We start from the raw sequence: 19,554 nt of genomic DNA on the forward strand, positions 1-19,554 counted from the left end.
CGCTGCAAAACGACATCAGGAAAATAAACAGGAAACACATCATGATGACGGTCATCTGCTGAAGCCTTATTTGAGTCAAAAATGAATGGACGTCCACTAAGTGCCCGAAGGTGATGGAGTGCACGTCACCTCATTGAGCATGGCAGGTGGGGGCACCCCAACAGAAAAATGACATCAGTATTTAGGAGAAGTAAATGCTGATCCATAACGCTCCATAAGGCTAAGGAGAGTACAGGTCAGATCCAGAACGGTAGTCCTCTTTAATAGTACAACATAGCCCAGCACATTCACAGTAAGGAGTAAGGAGTTGGCCCCGCACCAATGACGATGAAGCATAAATAAAATGGCATGGAGTGCCTCCATATGAACTGCAGGTATTTCCTGTCATTGGAATATACACGCAGCTTCCAGAAGCAGCTTCCAGAAGCAGCTTCCAGAAGCAGCTTCCAGAATCAGCTTCCAGAATCAGCTTCCAGAAGCAGCTTCCAGAAGCAGCTTCCAGAAGCAGCTTCCAGAAGCAGCTTCCAGAAGCAGCTTCCAGAAGCAGCTTCCAGAAGCAGCTTCCAGAAGCAGCTTCCAGAAGCAGCTTCCAGAAGCAGCTTCCAGAAGCAGGCTTGATGTCCTCTCTCCGTCCCCTCAGCCGGACAAATGAGCATCACCCGTCAGCGGTGGCCGTGTCCTCTCTTTGGCCTGAAGGTCGCATTCCTGGGAACAGCCCGCGAGAGGAGTCCAGCGCTGGCTGGCTCTCGGCTCCGCCCTTACAGGAGCAGCAGAGCGCAGCGAAGAGGCGCGTACGGACTGGAGTGGTGAACAAAACGAACATGATGCAGTTGGCTGCCCCCTGGGAAGTGTTGCCAATGCCCTGTGGGCGGAGAGGGCAACTGGATTTACCATCAAAACATCTCAATGCAATCGTGATAAGTCTGGACTGGCTGAATGAAGAATTTACTTCAAGTGAATGTCAGTTAGTGCTTGGCCCCGCTGGCCCCGATGGCCCCGCTGGCCCCGATGGCCCCGACTGCCCACCAGGGCGTCACCATGACCACGCGTGGCTCTGTGGGGTGGCCGAGGCTACATAGTGGCTGGATGAGGACGGAATTGCACTTACATGGAGAGTCACCAGCACGGGGTTCTGTCCAGCCGGGGATCCAACCAGCAACAGAACGAAGCGTATCGTGCTCCAAATCCGCAACACAATGAAGATAATGGGGATGAGCGTTAGTTTCATGTCTGCCACGGAGGAGTAGGAGTGCGATGGCGTCCTGTCGGCCAAGAGCGGACGGTACTCTGAGAGGGCGGCATGCTGACGTGGGAGACCACAACATAGATATAGAACTATAGATGTAGAGGACTGATCTAGTCGAATGGCTGCTTGGGTCCTCACCGCCGTGTGGATGTGCCTCTTGATGAGGATGTAGAGGACTGGCAGGGTGAGGTAAGCCAGGAATTCCCAGATCTTCCCGGTCAGGAGCATCCATAAGACTCGGTCGGGACTGTGGATCCGGACCCAGCACCAGCCCACGGACACCTCTGAAGCATTGTAGCCGATCTTGTTGAGGCAGACGGCTGCCACCGTGATGGCCAGAGGAACCCCCCAGCTGGACAACACACATCTTTTAGACAAATGACATCATCTTCCATGTCCACCCACGTGACGCCATGTGATGGCCTGAGACTGGGGTGTTGTCGCTGCCTGATTAAAAACATTTCAAGCTCTCATCAGGCTGCAAAAGCTACAAATACGCAGTATTTTCATGTCGGAATGACAGATTGTTTTTAAAGCACCTGGCCGAGGGCCAGGCTGTGTACTACTTGCACAAGGACGTCTGGGCCATCTCCATCTCTATCTCCAATAGGACATGTTCTCCAAACCTGCTGACTAACAGTTTTCAAGCTGAGGTGCAATCAAAACGTGCTTCTATTTAGTCATGTCACATCATTTAAAAATCATATCTATCAATCTCACGGAAATATGTGTCAGTAATAACTGTCGTGAAGAATGGACAGCACGGGATTTTCAGATATCGGCGAATAATTTGGGTTTTCTGCACATGGATTAATTTGGCCCCAGATTATGCCTTGCAGGTGAGGCAGAACATCCAAGGCTCTCTTAAAGAGACAGTACACCACTTTGACTTACCTAGGTCATCCATGATGTGCGTCTTAAAGAGACAGTGCACCACTTTGACTTACCTGACGAGGTGGAAGAGCAGCACCAGGCTGTCAGCAGCCCTCTGGTTGGACCTAACGATGAACACGTACAAGTAGAGGGCAATGGCCACCGTCCAGAAGAACGAGCTGGTGTTGGCGAAGGTGGATATCGCTCCCTGGGCGATACAATCCGGCGAGTCGGAACCGAACACTCGCCACACTCCGTAGGCGTAGGAGACGGCCGAGAGCCAGTCGGCCACGGAAAGGAAGAGCAGCAGTTTCCGCGGAGTGGTCCTCAGCTCCGCCAAAGTGACGTAAAGGACGATGATGAGCGACGAGCCCACAAAGGACAGGGCGCAGGAAGACAACACCACCACCTGCTCGGACAGCAGCACGACTGTCTCGTTGTGTCCCACCATTCCTTTCGGGCCCCACAACACCCCACGCATATTTGCTCATAAACTGCCTAAACTTCTACTTTGACTTCAAGAAAGTGAAGTAAACATCGGAGGTTTTAAAGACTCCTTCCGGCCCGCCACCTCCTCCTCCTCCTCCTCCTCCTCCTCTTCCTCTTGTGGCTGAGGTCACAGTCAGCTGGTCGGTGGGACACTGGTGGGGCTATTTTGGGCTGCAGGGTTTCAGCCCGGATCTAACATGGCAGCTATAATCCCCAAAGTGGGTTCTCCTCCAGGGTATCCAAGTTTACACTATTTACTCAGCATGGAGAAATAATGGCTTCTATTTGGCCAGCCTAGCCAGGAGCATGTTGACATGCTAGCATGATGATAGCCGCCATGTTTACTGGACTACTCACATGGCGGACAGATCCTGTTGGAGGATCGGTATCCTTTCTTTATTCTGCCAACACTTCCAGGGGACCTTCTACGTGTTTGCTTAAAACTCAATCTGAGTCAAGAAAGAAAAGAATCGAGTGATTAATCGGTTACTAATCAGATACAATTTAATTCAACCTAGCATGTGAGGAGACAGATAAAAATTCAGATAAAACTGCCTGATGCTAATAGAAGTGTCTTGTTTGTTGCAGGTTGGAGAAAGTCGACTCAAACGGTTTGCAGTCCTACGTGAGTGTCCCCCGGATCGAAGGGGCCCAAGCCCGTCATCAGGGAGAAGACAAGGTCGCAAGGTCACCTGAGAGCCCCCAGCGTGGAGACACCAAGGTAGGACCCCAGGGCTGACCCTTGGTGCTTCTCATACGGTCACCATTATTCTTCTAAGCACGGCCGTGTGACATCAAAGTCATGTCACCAGAAATGTTTGAAAAAGCAATTTGGCATCGTCCGGTAAATACTCGTAAATGCTGGAACTATAAAATCCATGGGAAGTGACGTTGTGATTATTCCGCTGAAGCGCTGCCATCTTGGCTGTGACATCATACCCAGGACACTTTAGGCGACCGGCGTCTTCACAGCAAAGCCGAGAAGGACAAATATTCATAAGAATAACACAACAATAACCCAACATTCACTCATGCTGTCTTGTGATGAGTCCAGCCATCCATGTCTAAGACGTCTTTGGGCGAGAGGCGGGGTCCACCCTGGACTGGTGGCAGTAGTTATTAATACATCGTATACAGTTACTACATACAGTACATATACATTAGTTTTCAACGTTTAGCACTTGCCTACCAGTCCCGAAACAAAGATTTATCCGTGCCGTCTTCAGAATATGTGGTGAAGTTATTGTTAGATGACTTCTGTGATTGACACCATGTCTGCTTATTAAACCCAACTCTTCCGTCCACATGAAGATTCTTGATGAAGATGTCTCTGTGCTGTTTACAGTCCAAAATATATTCACCAAGAGCCTAAACAAGCCAAACAACTGATGGGAAAAGTTTCCATTCCATGTTTATTTGCTCCAATTCTAAAAAAATGCATAACCACTTGTGGTTACGTTTGTCACAAATGATAAGAAATGTACAAATGAATAAATGTTAATAAACATGCATTTTAACAAGCAGCTACAGAACTTATTCTGCATGCTTGTACTTTGTGTTGGTCACTAGATGGCAGCAGAGTGTCGTTTAAAAAAATGGCAAACTATACAAGCCGGACCAGGGGCGCTTCTAGGCTTGCACATTGGGGTGGGGGGGGGGGTGGATTGCACTTTGCCAGATCTCTGCCCTGGGACCTGTCCCACCTGGGGGTCCCACCTTAAGACTGACCTACTGCTGTTATAGCTCTGAGGGGGAAACTGAAACGTAAAAACGAAGACGAGATGAGGGGGAGTCTTGTGCTTTTTCTGGAGGAGTTTTTGCCTCTAAAATGTAGATTTAGGGGGGAGGGGGCCAATGAATTTATTTGGTGGGGCATTGTCCCCCTTGCCCCAGGCAATGCTGATGTGAGTTGGTGCATTTGGCCTGTGCCATCTTGTAAAAGTCCACCCTGTGGGCAATATGGGTAATAACTACCAAAGTCATCTTGACTCGCCAAGTTAGGATAATCCATAACGCCATAACGTCTACACATTTATTTGTAAAATGGCAAATTATGTGATGTATTCCTTTGTGACCTGTATGCATGTTGACATAAAATGAAACCATTATCGTTACCATGGTAAAATCCACATTCAGGGCGGGGCCAGTTTTCCAGTCCCGGGGTCTTCTGCAGGGTCTCTTATTGCGAAGAATTTCTGCGGCAGTATACTTGCTGATTGCTTCGTTCTCACTCCTCACAACAACCAGCTAAGACACTGCCAGAGAAACACCCACAGCAGCCGCTGCTCCGTACGTCCATAACTTGGCTCTGTCGCCGGTGTTTGGAAGCTGTGCAGCAGAAAGAATATGTCAATGACATCACCATAGTAAATCTAACCTGCCGTGGCTCGTATAAGTCACCCATGAATGCGCACTTGGCTTCTCAAAGTGACCGGAAGCTCATTCCCAAATAATTCTGGATTCACCCGCCGACCCCCCCTCTTCTTCTGGTGTGCAGCACCACTTTGTTGGCACAACTTGAGCAAACGTTCACACATCCACGGCCCTGATTCAGTGTGTGTCAGGTGTGGTGATTCAGCACCAGGAAGCCTTGCTTTGATTGACCTCCCGTGGATTTGGAGCGGAGTGGAGTGGAGTGGAGTGTGTTAGCAGGGCCGTGTAAAGCAAAACAAGATGGCACTGCAGTGCTGGTCTTGACCAGCCTGGACGATCCCACACTCCTCTTTCCCCGCCCACTCCCTGCTGACCGGACACCGCGGACACGAGAGATCTGTCTCCGGCGTGGCCTGCATGTGTGATGAAGAAGACGTATCTGCTGCTAGAATACGCTCTACCCATGCTGTCATGTGATGCTACGCTGGTTGTGTAACCGTAGCGCCATGCATGCCCTGACACAAATAATTACCAAAGTGATGTAACTGACTTTGCGTTTACTCCTCACTCGGCTGATGCTGACCTGCCTTCGTTTGTCAAAATCAGCTTTGCCGTCTTTACCGCCTCCTTGTGGCGAGCCGAGCGCAGCCCACGTTAAAGCTAGCTAGTGCTTGCTCAGTTAGCATTGGCTGTTTCACCGGGTTCCACCTCGAGAGTCAAGACGCTTACTTGGGATCTGATTTGGACCCTGAGGTTGCTCCGTGACTGACAGGATTGCCGACTTCTAGCTCAAACGTCTTGACAGCTCTTGGTGTGCTGGCTAGCCCGTACTTCCTGTCTAATGTATGCAATGACAAGAACCATATCAACATCTTCAATAAGAAGCTTTCAGCCAAAGAAAGCTTTCCTTGAATATTTTTCCCCATAGAAAAAAGTCTGAAAAGGATGGGTCGTCTTGTATTCCGAATCTCCAGATTTATTCCTCTACCTGGTCTGAGCATCTTCTAGCCAGGCCTTGCCAGGTGTTGGTCTGCACCACCATAAGGTCACTGACCCAGACCACTGCCTCAGCACCTCTTCCAACCAGCGACTGGCTGTCAGAAGATCAGTGAGATGGTAGCTGTGTTGTTTTCCATCAAACGTCCTGGTGGTCTTTACGTATGTGCCCCTGTGGTCAGATCACGGAACTCCACTATGAGACACGTGTTGACCTTCTAACTAAGCGCTAACTTAGCGCTAACTAACCCTGCAGTGGTACAAAGCCTTTTCTACCAAACCATCTGGAAAGGAAGCCCCAGGCCAGCTGCACCAGACAGACAGCTGTCCATCAAGTCAGCATGATGTTGATTCTGATGGTGACACATAGTGCTTGACATCGCAGTCCATCCAGCTGTGGACAAACACGACTTGGCAGGTAATATGGGTGGTCTATTCATAGTTCATATGCGTGGCCCCTCCCTTCTTTAGTTGGCTAAAGTATTCATCGGTATTTGGAGGTACTACAAATACTGATGACACCGATGATCTATCCTGATGTCTGCCGTGTGACATAGGCGGTAGTAAGGTGACCAGAATGAAACCTAGCCTACGTTAGCTATCATCTCATCATCTCAGCAGGTTGACTGTGTGACGTGTTCCAATATAGTGGTAAGCATGCTCGAACCAAAGGAAGCCATTACTAGTCCCATCTTTAGGAAGGACCGTGGTCAAGGTAGTGACAATATGGCAGCTCCCTGTGGTCCGGTCTCAGGACTTGGTCATGGCTTAAAGAGGCAGTATGCCGATGGTGACATTTCTTCTACCAAAAGATAGAACTCCACCATCGGCTAGCATGTGCTACCAACATCAACACATTGTATAAAAGAATGTCTATTTTTTACAATGACAATAACACCGCGATAATGAATCAGGCCTGTAGGGGTCTACAGGTCTACATCCACCATACGAGGAAGCGGGGCTAGACATAGCGTCGTACAGGAAGCTGTGTAGCGTCAAGACGCTGCTTGACGACGCTGCTTGACGACGCTGCTGCTTTCCCGACACGACCAGGTCATGTTGGGATTGCCTTGCAACAGTCAATGTACAGACACTCCTCTTCCCTAAAGTGGGCTGCAGTAGCAGCCACTCCTCAGCCAGACATCTCTTGTAACATCAGCCTGTATGTCATGCGTCTAGATCCAAACACTCACCCGTGGCAGTGGATCATCTCATTGGTCCACATCCAGGCAGAGTCCACAGCCGCTGCAGCCCGCGGGTCCTTGACCAGGACGCCGGTCTGTGTCTCTCTCTGTCGGTCTCTGACAAGTCAAGGCATGTTCCAACTCAGCCAGGCCCGGGATGCACAAGACTGCTGCTAGAGCAGAGGGGGGAGGAGCAGAGCACGCTGTGAGGGAGGGTATAGTCCGAAAATCCCAGCATGACTCAGCCTGCTTGACTTGGTTAGCATGCAAGACTTTGGTTGCAGGATGGGACGTTAAAGTGATTGACACCTACTCTAGTCCTTCATGTCTAAACCCAAAGTAGGCGGGATATGTTGGACAATTCCAATGAAAGACTTTAAGGTGAAAGGAGTAGGAATGTTTGAGTCGGTACATAAAGGGTTTTGTACCATCATACGTCAGAAAACTGAGTTCTTGTTTGCCTGAAGGCAGAAACTTCCTGCCAGATTGTGTGTTTTTCTCCGGGTACTCCGCTTTCCTCCCCCCATCCCAAAAACATGTCATCTAAGGGCCAGTAATCTTAGCTAGCTTTAAGATTTGTCCAAATAAAGCAGCATATCATTATTAGAATGATTTTGTATCATTAGCATTTTTACACTTGGAAAAACATACTTGCAAGTATGTACATACAAATTGAAGTAGTGTACATACGTAATGCAATCATTAAAACATCCAAGTACTATAGTGCTGTCATTTAGTAGTATGACTTCACAGCCCTTAAACATACTGCCTAATGAATAGCCCATTAAAGCTGTAATGATGCTGTATGCTAATCATCTCTGCTATCGTTCCATAACCATAAATTATAGATGGCCGGCCCATCAGATGGAGCTCAGTGACTTTGTGGGTTCCTCCTGACTTCAGATGTGCACCTTCACCACCTTCACTAACTGTGCCGTGCCGCTGTGATGCTTGGTTTTGGTTTTGTCCTGGGGGGGGGGGGGGGGGGGGGGGGGGGGTGAAGCCAGTTCCTCCGTCTTGCAGGGGAAGGTAATCACTAGGCAGATTCCAGCCACAGTGGCAAGAACCAGCTCAGCAGAAAGTCACCTGCTACAGTACGCTTTGTCTGGCTTGCCTGAGCGTCCTGGAAGTGCATGCCCCCCCCACCCCGCATCAGGCAGCAGACTGATGACCACATCAATGGGGGAGCCAAGTCACTCATCTTGTGCCCAGAAAGCACTTTTCTTCTACATGGTGCCGTTTGTCTTTTTTCTGTGCTGACGGCAAATGGAAGAGCAACTGCTATAAAGGTGGGGGGGTGGGTGGGGGGGGGCATCTGTCTGCAGACCACTGCTTTCATTTATTGGAACCAAGATGCAAGGCTACCCCCATTTCACACTGCATCCATGCAGGGGTGGGCTGTTTGAGTAAACGTGCATGGGGGGGGGGTCACTTCATGGGACGTTGCAGCCGGGTGGGATGTGGGGGCTGGGAGGGAGGGGCTACAAGGCCCAGCAAGTTCAAAGCTTGCTGCATTGATTACATCATCACAACTGGAGTGCTGGAATGGGACAATGCACCATCCCAAGCTGTGTGTGTGCTGCTCCTCTCCAAACTCTGGCAGGGTACTGTGGGCCGTTGTCACATGACCTAGTGTGTGCGTGTGTGTGCGCATGTGCGTGTGTGTGTGTGTGTGTGTGTGTGCGCCAGCACTGCAGGAAGTCAGCTGCTGCTGCTGCTGCAGGATGTTGCAGGATTGCTGCACTGCTGCTTTCTCACCCCCCCCCCCCCACCTTCATTCAAGCAAATTGCTCAAGGATGATGGTGATGATGATGAGTGCATGTGCTGCATACTTTTTCCAAAAGGGAGGGGGTGGATCTTAATGCAGGGGAAAGGTAAGCGGTGCAAAGCATGCTGGTAAGGCACTGCGCTGGGCAACCGTATCACTTTAGAGATACTAGAAACCGGAGATGGAGGAAAGGGGGGTGTTGGGGGGGGGGTGCACGGTGCAAGGAACATCAAGTGAGTGCGGCAGTTTTCCCTTTGTCAGTGGAGTTACGACTAGGAAACTGCAGATGTTTCAATGTGGCGTTGGCTTTTTTTTTGTAAACTTTTTTCCCTCCTCCCTCATCCCTCATCCCTCATCTCATCCTGCTGAGAGATGAGCTGGGGGGGTGTGCTTCACCCAGAGGCCCTTGACGACTCTTTCAAGGTCTTAGCACAGTTACCTGATGTGAACTTGTGAACGGGTCCAGCAGCACGCTGGGCTCTCTCAGAAAAAGTTGAACAACAATCACCCTGCGTCTTATTTGCTTCCCTCAAACTATTATACATGACCGTCATACCTGACCGTCATACCTGACCGTCATACCTGACCGTCATACATGACCGTCATACATGACCGTCTTACATGACCGTCATACTTGACTGTCTAACATGACCGTCATACATGACCGTCATACATGACCGTCATACATGACCGTCTAACATGACCGTCATATACCTGACCGTCATACATGACCATCATATACATGAGCATCATCCATGACTATCATCATGACCATTTGGGAAATGTTTAGGATGAAAGCACATCCCTTCTTCTAATGATTATAGCAATATAATGACAAAGCACAAATACTTTTGACTGAGCCCCTCCTGAGAGAAAAGTAGTTAGCAGAGAAGTTTTGTCCGTCCCGTCCCATGCAGGACGCCTGGTTCTTATCTCCAGCGTCTCACCACCTCGTCCCTGCTCATTAGCAACTAACTAACAACAATGTTGCTCTCCTGAAAGTCAGCAGGAGCCCTCTGAGCCGGCCCGCTGGCTGCTAGTCTGAGCGGCTACGGTAGCATGCCTGGCGTTTAGCTAGCTGGCAAAGACATTACCATTACCGTTACCATTACCGTTACCATTGGTGGTGCAGAGAGACAGCAGGTGATGACAGCGGGCATGCACATCACACTTGCACCATTTGCTGCGAGGCCAATAGGAAGTAAGCGATGCTTCTCAGGGAAGGGAAGACAACCCAAGAGGAAGGAAACACTTACCTTCATCCTCAACTTCTAGCAGCCTCTTGCCGTGTTGGTGCGCTTTCATGGCGCTGCAAAGTTGACTGCAGTATTACCTCCTGAACAAAATGACATTGTTTGCACTCTCTCTCTCCATCACTCGCTCCTCCTCCCTCCACCCCTCCCTCCTCCTCCTCTCCCTTGCACGCTTGCTGGCAGCCTAAAGTGCACCGCTCAGCAGTGTTCCCCTACTGCCGCAGCAGATCCTGCATGAGCCCTGCATATCCGAGCGGGATGCGACTTTTAAAGGGGACTTCAACCTTCAGGGTCAACCTCCTTTCGCTCTCTCTCTCTCTCTCATCTCACATCCTTTGCACTCCTCCTCACGGCACCGACACCTCCGAGAATGATCCCACTTTCAGCCCAGAAAGACCTTTCTGGGTCTCAGCGTTAGCCAGAGACAACTTGTGTTCAGGAACTGGCCGGCCTTCCATCCGTCCGTCCGTCTTTCCATACATTCTTCCATCCATCTTTCCATCCGTCCTTCCTTCCGTCCATCCATCCACATGACTTTATCCCTGGTCTGGGTGTTTTAAGGAAGTATAGGAAGTACATTGACAGGAGAAGAAAAGCAGCGAGACATTCAGGCTAAATCTCATACAATTCTACAAACACCTAAAGCGGCGTTCCTCAGACATTTGAAGCTAAATCATTCCAGTTTGGTTTATTCCGTGACCAAAATGTACAAAACAATATGTATTGCCATAAATAGCAGAGAAACAATAAAGGTGAGTCAGCTCAGGGGCCATTCGTGGTCTGGAGAATGTTTGTATTGGCTCTTCAATAAAACTGATTGGTCAGCAGTCAGCTGTATGATTAGGTACTACTCATTTACACCCATAATGTGTCAGATACTTAACATGTATTGACTTTAGCATCTTTAATGTGTAAATGTATGAAAGTAGCCCCCACCTCCATTTCCCTCTGGTGGGAAGTTTGGGCCAACACTGCTGTATCAGCCGACCCAACAAAAATGGACGCCGGCGTTAAACGACACCTTTTCTCCTTGTCAAAAGTCCTTTTCACACTGGAGTGTAAGAATAGGAATTGTAGCCCGAGCTCAGCCTCAGCTCTTTAGGAGCCTCCACTGTCCCACGTCCTGATTCTGCATTCTGTTCTGCACTGCACTAAAAATATCAATATTTGGCCTACTGCGGTTGTGGCGGAGTGAAATGGAGATGGTCCATCCTTTAGTCAGCAGGTAGCGCCACTCCTCGTGTTCTTCATCCGCTGGATGAAGGTGGCTCCGTGTTGAAACGTTGCGTATGAGCCATCAGTTTTTTGCTGCAGCAGTGCAGCACTTTGTTCTTCTCACTGCAGGAGGAGGACATGACTTTGAGCTGCCTCGGGCCTGGCTTCAACTCGGCAGCTTTATTTTCCGTGATTGTCCTTAAGTGTGTCGCCCTGCCTTCATCAGGCCAGGGGTTTGATCACTCCGGTGCTCGTAATCAATCAACATATTTATTTTAGCTTTCAGTGTGCGGTGGTGCCTTCATGTTTGCATCAATATTTTGGAGCCAGGATTATCACATGGGGTGGGTCACACGGGCGTTTGGGGGTGTCGCATGTTCACATTCTTTTTTTTTGCCATGTCAATTTATGGAAACATTTTCTATCAACTTTGGATAAATGATTTCCAATGTGTGCCGATGTTGCCTAATAATCCTAAATAAAAATAAATGGTTGACCCTCTTAATATTTTCTAAATAAATGTGTTCTCCTTCGTTTGACAAATTTCTCTTTTCTATTGATGACAACCAGCGACAAGGGATTGCAGATAGCATACTGTATATCCTGAGGGGGGGCAGGACCGCTAGTATCTGTTGATTGATGATTACTCGATGATTACATAATGCTGAATCATGGTGCATCTCATCTCACCCATTGGTGTCAGTAGGTTAGCAAAACACTGCAGCGTTAGGAGCTAAGACTTAGTTTGCATGCGTGCATGCACTGTTGGCATATTGGATGAGTCTGCAGAGCCTAATGCAGCATCTGCCCCAGCCCCAACCCCCCCCACCCCCACCGTGACATCTGCAGGGAAAATGCCCCCAACAGCAGATCTTTCCTTCCCAGTAAAGTCATGACTAAGCTAAAGGGGGTCCCCTTTATAGCTTGTGTTGGGGTACCTTGCCATGCTTTATCCAGCAAAGCGGAGCTCGCACAGTCCAACTCCCTGGAGGTCGTAAAGACGACAATTTGTCATCACTCAAATCTCCATTCAAATAAAGCATGAAAAGATGGACTCTGGCTTGTTTTTCTTTGCTTTTTTCATTTGGTGGCTTTTTGCAACCTTTATTACGAGAGATGAACCACCGTCAGGCAACATCACATCTAACCTCAATGTACCCATGATTGGCTTTTTCTTTATCTTCTCTTTATGCCAGGAGGAGCAGCCTCAGCGAGGGGCATTAGGAAGACCAGTGGAAGAGGTTTTGGGATGAAAACAAAAGTAAAAGAGTAGAGTAGAAAAGGAGCTTTTCCACAAACGCACCATTCCACTCATGAACAGTCCCACACACTCACTCTATGACGTCCTAGCAAGGCCCCCATCTAGACATTTAGCTGTATGCTTTCAATGGGGAAAGGTAGCGCCATCTGCTGGACAAATACAGTCCAATTGACCTCTTAGCATTAGGGATGGTGAGAGGGAACCCGGCGGGTTTGATGACCAGATCGTCCAGTTGTTCAGTTCAGATACACAAGATGATGGTTGGGAGAAGATTCATTAAAGCGGGGGGGGGGAAGAAAGTTACTAAACTCACTGTTTGCTTCCTTTGCCTGGTTTTTGTAGACCACATGTTTTAGCATGCGCCTTATATATGGGTTAAGTGCAGAAATAGACCCGCAATTGAGACTGCGCCTTATGGTGCGGAAAATACAATACAAGGGAGAGGAGTCTTGAACGGCTCATGTTATGTTTACATTATTATTTCTCACCATTCTGATGTTATATTTAGGCTTGTTTTATATATATAAATTACATTCCAATATGATTACACTACCTTACACTTTCTGTATTACAATAACCACATCTGGAATACAAGAAGTGAATGATTGTATTCTTCTTTGCTTCTTTCCCCGCCTTTTGGACCTGTGGAACTGTGAATTATGTCATGTATTCCATTGGAACCCGATGCATGTTCAAATGAAACCAAAGCCAACATAAGGATTGCTAATGATGGGCCAAAGTCCCCCCCCCCCCCTTAAAGCCATGTCCTCCCCAGGTTTCCAAAATTGCATCACATAAGATCCCAAGTGACTGACACGGCATGCCATCATTCACCTTGGCTGCCTGCACTTTGCCAGCCGTGGAGGGGCGCGTCCAATCGATCCCTGTTGAAATGGAGGCAGTAAGCATGTCTGCACTGCCCCCCCCCCCCCCCCCCCGTAGAAGGGCCCTGAGATATCGGCCAGCTCAGCACATTGTGGCGTCCCGCACTGAAACATTGGCTTTTTCATCAAGAGATGGTCTGAGGGCAGAGCACTAGAAGACGCCATCTTGGACGTCAAGTAGCCGTATCCTTCAGGCGGATGGGAGGAATGGCTTTTTAGAGGAACTGCACTTTAGAGCAACTGACTTGAACCGGGAACAACCTAAGGGACTCCAGCCCAACCTCAAGTTGGTTCCATAACATCCACTAGATGGCAGTTTTAGGCAGTGGCTTTGTCTGGCTCACCTGACAATTTTGCCTTCCTTCTTCTTTATGCATATCACACCCAGACCCCTACTCAATTCTTCAGATATTATGATGAGATTAGGAGTAGGGTCTTAAACTCACAGCCCACCAAAGTCACCAAAGATTAGTATGAATGCAGCTCCCCAGGTCCAAGCTGAGCCACGGGTGAAAGGTCACCAGACATGGGTGCATGGCACAGAATAAGACATAAACAAACGGAAACGTGTGGACGAGATAAAAAAAAAATATGGGTTGTGGATGCCAGCATTTTTTTGTTCCTGTGAAACAACTATATTCGCCTTGTTTGGGGTGAAAAACATAAATGGAACAAAATTGAATAGCTCTTCATCATTTTCATTTTGTAAAAGTAGCTCTCAAGAAAAAACGTTGGAGACCAGTGACGTACAGTACAGCTAGGAAGGGAGGAAGGGAAGAAGGGAGGAAGGGAAGAAGGGAAGAAGGGAGGTCCCAGCAAGCCCAGCAGCTGGTCGCATTATACCATGTGACTGAAGATATGTTAGCTAGCAGCCACCATCACTTCACCTAATTCATGTCGTCCTCGATCGGACCGTCAAAGGTAAGCCAGCCGACACGGAAAGCACATGATTGAACGATGGGGGGGGGCAGACGAGCAACAAACTGGAAACCAAGGCGGGTCTGACCGCTTCTGTTGCCGCTTCATCTCAACACGACGTCTGTTTTTAAAAATCCAAGTCGCTATCATCACTAGTAGAAGCCAAGCGTGTTGTTTAGCTTCCACGCACGTTCGAGTCGAAAGGCCATTTTGGGCATTCTCGTCGAATAAACACCTGCATCTTCGCTTTCAACGACACAGCCTCGGTCGTGTACGTGCCTCGGCCCCTCATTCTCCATATTTCTACACCTTTTGCTCATGATGTGTTTTCCTCGGTGGCCGCCGGTGTGTTTAACCTTCGGTTAGCCGGAGACTTTATTTAAACATTAGCCTCCTAGCTAGCATGATGAGCACAGCTTATGCTAGCTACCCTTCACCTACTCTTCCTTCGGTGTTCATTAAACTTCAACGTGTATCTTTTCATAGTTTGACGTCATGAGTACTGTGGTTAGTGGGGGCTTTTACACCACTTGGGATTGGGCTGGTGTTATTCTGTCTTCAAGTAACATACATATAACTATTTCACTAAATACTGGCATTTCCCAACTGCTTCTTGGGTGCACTGCTTGGCTGCAACCAGCAGAGGCGCTGTTTGTTTTTCATTCTCAAGTTTTTTGGGGGGATAAACGGAGACAATTATTCTAAAAAAAATAACTGATTTAGGCACCCTGTTTTATTGATTTGAATACCTTTAACTCTAATTATTGGAACACATTAGTTTGGTAAGCCACCTCCCTACTTTAGATGACATTTTGATTGCAGACCTGTAAATGCTACAATGATCATGTGACTTCCCATCCATCCCTGTGTTGGTCTGCTATATGATACATTTACCTGGGATTTACCAGTCGTTTACTAAGGAACATCTTGCAAATGACCAGGGGTGCTCACACTTTCTCATACCACTGTAAATGCTGTAGTGGTGGCCTAGGACTTTGGCACGGTTCTGCGCATCCAAGGCCAGGTGAATGCAGTACTTGTTGAGGTAGAGTAGGTGTACACGAGGCTGTGCCAACTGAGGTACAATGACCAATGACGCATCCATCTTGTATTTGGCCCTCTATTTTTACTGCATGTGTACTTTCAATGTACTTCAATGACTGGAGATACCCAAAGCCAATGTACGTAGGTAAACAAACACCCTTGAGAATGAAGATCTGTGGGGTTTTTTGGCCCACTAAATCCACCGAGACCCTTCTCTTGCATCTTAATCAGTCCCAAATCAACCCAGGGGCCCTGAAACCTCATCCAGCCCAGGCCAGGCCAGAGCGGCTGCCTAAATACACCCCCCCCCTCCAACAAAACCGCTTATTCAATAGGTGTTTTTATGTTGAAGTTCTTGGGAAGAAGCGTCTATTGTTCTGTTATTACTTGCCCATCGGGGTGGGGGCGGTAAAGTGTGAGCCCCAATAGTGTACAAATTAACACATTTTACTCTTTCTGAATGCTGGACAGGCTTTGAAAGAGATTGTTTACATTCAGATGTTGGCAACCCACGGCCCCCCTCCCTCCCCCTGTTTTCCAATCATTGAGACATGACCCACTTAAATGGTTGTTTACTTGCATTAGAAGAAGAGCTAAGGCACTTCTCAATGAACTCTTGTCTACAATTCAATTAGAGGCCTTCCCTTCACTGTTACACAATCCCGCAAGGCCTTGCAGCAACATTTGTCCCAATCTAGGGACCAAAGGCCAAAGCTGTACTGGCCTGTACAAGCTATTTCAATATTTGGAATCATCACATTATGTTTGGCATTGGCAAGCACACGTTCAGCATGGCTTTATACAGCCCTCATCCAAATCAAGACCAGTTGGAAAAAACGAGAATATGCGTTTTGCACATTTGGAGTACCCGGAGAAAAGCCAGGCATGCACAGGGAGAACGTGCAGAATCCACACAGAGATGGCCGAGGGTGAAACTGAACTCGGGTCTCCTTGCTGTGAGGCCTGTGTGCTAACCACTCGCCCGCCGTGCAGCCTGGATAATGGAAAATGATTAAAATGACGATGAAGATATTGGTATCCGAGTTAGTCAGATAGGGACGTTCCCATCAGGATTTCATACTGCTGATGGCGATCCTGATATTCCGTGAGTGAAATGGGCCGATATCGATGTCAAAGCTGAGAGTGGAAGTACTGCTAATTATGAGTGATCCACGTTGTGAGTCCCGATCAAGTCATCGATGGAATGTTGATGATGATGATGTCACTGCATGGCTGTGCTACTGTCATTCATGTAACTAGAAGTGAAAGTGAAATGGCATGGCGTGTCACGTTGGTGTTCATGCTATAGAACTGTTAAGGCTCGAATGCTCTTCCAGCAAAATGGTGTTCCAACTAGCGAGCTAACTTCTTGTCCTCGTGCATCTCTCCAGGTCGGCTGCACAAACATCTTCACCTTCTGCAACAAGCGGCAACAGAACTTAAACCTGCCTGGTGTTGCACGAGCACAGGAGAAGACCTGAGGTGGACTACTCCCCCATTGGACTTTGAGGAGGGGGGAGGAGGAAGAAGACGAGGCCCCTTCCATAACTACCCAGAGTATGGGGCAAAAAGTCCCAGGTGGCATTAAAACAATTGATATGCGGGATCCAGCCTTCAGTCCCCTGAAGCTGGAGCTACAGGCCTTGAGTCACACCAAGCCTTCTAGACTGGACTTGCTCCTGGATATGCCACCAGCCGGCGTGGATGTTCAGGTCCAGCACTCGTGGAACAACGACGACCGCTCGCTCAACATCTTTGTGAAGGATGACAACAAGCTGGTTTTCCACAGGCACCCTGTGGCGCAGAGCACCGACGCCATCCGGGGACGTGTTGGCTATACACAGGGACTGCATGTGTGGGAAATTAGTTGGGCCATGCGTCAGAGGGGCACGCACGCCGTGGTGGGCGTAGCAACAAGCGACGCTCCACTGCACTCCGTGGGCTACACGGCGCTGGTGGGAAGCGACGGCGAGTCCTGGGGTTGGGACCTGTGCAGGAGTAAACTCTACCACGACAGCAAGAATCACTCAGGGAAAGCGTACCCCTCCTTCCTGGAGCCGGATGACACGTTCATCATACCGGACTCCCTCTTAGTAGTTTTGGACATGGATGAAGGGACTCTGGGCTACATAGTGGACGGCCATTACCTGGGGGTGGCCTTCAGAGGACTCAAAGGCAGGAAGCTTTACCCGGTGGTGAGCGCTGTGTGGGGACACTGTGAAATACGAATCCGGTACATAAATGGGCTTGATCGTAAGTACATTTCTTTTCATACTGCATCTCATTCGCTCTGTGACCATCTCTGGTGTTCACTCAATGGGAGCCTTCATTGGTGTTGATTAATCATCTAACCTTTTTCCTAGTGCTGTAACCTAAATGGTAGACCTTTGCCGCATTGCCGTTCACATTTTGCAGCTTAACTCCATCACAGTTGTGTTCAAAGTACTTGAGAAGATCATAAATGGGTTGTCTATGCCATAACTGCAAAAATACTTGTGGAAATTCACTTCTCAGTCAGACCTGGAACCATAAAGAAAGGATTAGCTTAGATCTGATTCCTACTTCAGGTACGGGTGGGTAATCGTTAGTAAAGCTAAGTTGTGATTACTTTTCACCATCTTCCGTGTCTCCTTTCTCCTCCCAGCCGAACCTCTGTCTCTGATGGACCTGTGTCGGCGCTCCGTGAGGGTAGCGTTGGGGAGAGAGCGTCTGGCTGAAATCCATCGGCTGCCCCTGCCGGCCTTTCTCAAGAACTACCTGCTCTACCAATGACGGCGGGGTCACCTTCAACATCACTTCCTTTCTCTCCTGTTCTTCTCTGGGATCCTTCTCGGTCGGTCGAACTTGTTTGACAACATTTTCTTGGGGCTGGTAGGCAGACCCAGGCTCGCTGATGATTCAGCAAGTAAGTGTATCTGATCCGTGGCTGGACTCCTATTTTTTTATCTTGTCTTTGCAATGGTATTGTCTAACTTGTCTAATATCAGGAATCACTGAGCTCTATGCACCTGCTGATGGCAAATATGCCCTGACATTTGGTGTACCAAGTCCCTAGCGGTCACAAATGGGATGGCATTGGCTGGTGAATTACGGCTGGCTCAGTCGCAGTTTTACGGCGGCCACAAGATGGCAGCATTTGTTAAACAATTTATATTTGTAAGAAAAGTGTCATTTTTTTATTTATAAGAGAAATTGTTAGTTTTAAAAGATGGTGAAACAGGACTGAGATGACCATGCCAGTGACTTCGACCTTTGACCTTGTGCAGCAATGGAGGGGGTCTTCTGCTCACACTCCATCACTCCATCACTCTCCTGAAAGGAAATACTGTACATCGACAAGCTGAAGTCTTAGGAAATGTCACTGATTATTCCTAGCATGTATCTGCAAGAAGCTTTTATTAATCTCTTTGACACGTGTTCTTTCTTAGTGCCGTTATGACCCACATTTTACACACGTCAGCACACAATGTGGAAAGCAGCTTGTTGAAATACTTGGAATGGAAGTGAGCGGCGCATATCAGGCCACGGGAAAATAGTTATTGTTGTGGCAACAAAAAGGCCCCGTGATCGTCCGAGCAGAAAGACAATCCACAGAACAGCAATAGTCATGAAAGTAAAACGTCACACCGCGGCCCTGCTCAGATGCCGTAGTATCCTGTCTGAGATAAGCGTGCGATCATCAGTCTGCACTCCGTGCCATGCCTTCTCTTCCTTTCTTACTGCCTGCCTTTTATTTGCTTTTCTTCATGTAGTCTTGTTTCAAAGTATCTATTAAAGATTATTTCCAATTGTCTTTGCGTCCTTTGTGTTTGAAAGTATACTAAACAAAAATGTAAATGCCACATTTGTATTATTGCTCACATTTTTCATGAGCTGAACTCAAATGGATGTGCACAAAAGGCCTGTCTCCGAATATTAAGCGGAACATGTTTGGCCGTATTGTTAAAGTGATATGATATCCCCATCAGCACTGTCGTGCATCAATTGGGACTCTGCTCAGATTAGTCGGTGGGGCTGTCGTACAACTTCCAACATTTGGAACTATCTCT

General features: G+C 48.3%; 2 protein-coding genes across 6 annotated transcripts in view; one reads left to right on the plus strand and one right to left on the minus strand.

Moving 5' to 3' along the window:
- The window catches only part of spsb1 (splA/ryanodine receptor domain and SOCS box containing 1), a 29,663-nt gene extending 10,368 nt beyond the window's left edge, over window positions 1-19,295 (plus strand). For 2 of the 5 annotated variants that reach the window (XM_078797726.1, XM_058083258.2), the window contains exons 3-5: window positions 3,197-3,329; window positions 16,897-17,758; window positions 18,150-19,295. In XM_078797726.1, coding sequence (XP_078653852.1) covers window positions 17,065-17,758; window positions 18,150-18,277 — 822 coding nt within the window. In that variant the 5' untranslated portion in view covers window positions 3,197-3,329; window positions 16,897-17,064 and the 3' untranslated portion in view covers window positions 18,278-19,295. Of the gene's footprint in view, window positions 1-2,824; window positions 2,844-3,196; window positions 3,330-14,308; window positions 14,465-16,896; window positions 17,763-18,149 lie in introns of those variants that run through there. The other 3 variants (XM_078797727.1, XM_078797728.1, XM_058083256.2) reach the window with 3 other exon arrangements.
- gpr157 (G protein-coupled receptor 157) lies at window positions 544-3,026 on the minus strand. The gene is made up of 4 exons (XM_058083254.2): window positions 2,194-3,026; window positions 1,385-1,598; window positions 1,109-1,303; window positions 544-862 (listed from the first exon to the last, which is right to left on the minus strand). Exons 1-4 carry the CDS (start codon window positions 2,598-2,600, stop codon window positions 656-658), a joined length of 1,023 nt encoding a protein of 340 aa, XP_057939237.2. The 5' UTR covers window positions 2,601-3,026; the 3' UTR covers window positions 544-655.
- Window positions 19,296-19,554: the final 259 nt, after the last annotated feature.

Source organism: Doryrhamphus excisus, linkage group LG17 (genome assembly GCF_037039965.1).
Source record: "Doryrhamphus excisus strain RoL-2023G ecotype Guam linkage group LG17, RoL_Dexc_Guam_v1.1, whole genome shotgun sequence".
Lineage (NCBI taxonomy): Eukaryota > Metazoa > Chordata > Actinopteri > Syngnathiformes > Syngnathidae > Doryrhamphus > Doryrhamphus excisus.

Coding starts and splice junctions, on each gene's coding strand:
- gpr157 (XM_058083254.2), bottom strand. CDS start 2,600: ATGCGTGGGGTGTTGTGGGGCCCGAAAGGAATGGTGGGACACAACGAG. Junction 1,599..2,193: donor CTGCTCTTCCACCTCGTCAG/GTAAGTCAAAGT, acceptor TGTGTTGTCCAG/CTGGGGGGTTCCTCTGGCCA. Junction 863..1,108: donor CCGTGCTGGTGACTCTCCAT/GTAAGTGCAATT, acceptor CTCCGCCCACAG/GGCATTGGCAACACTTCCCA.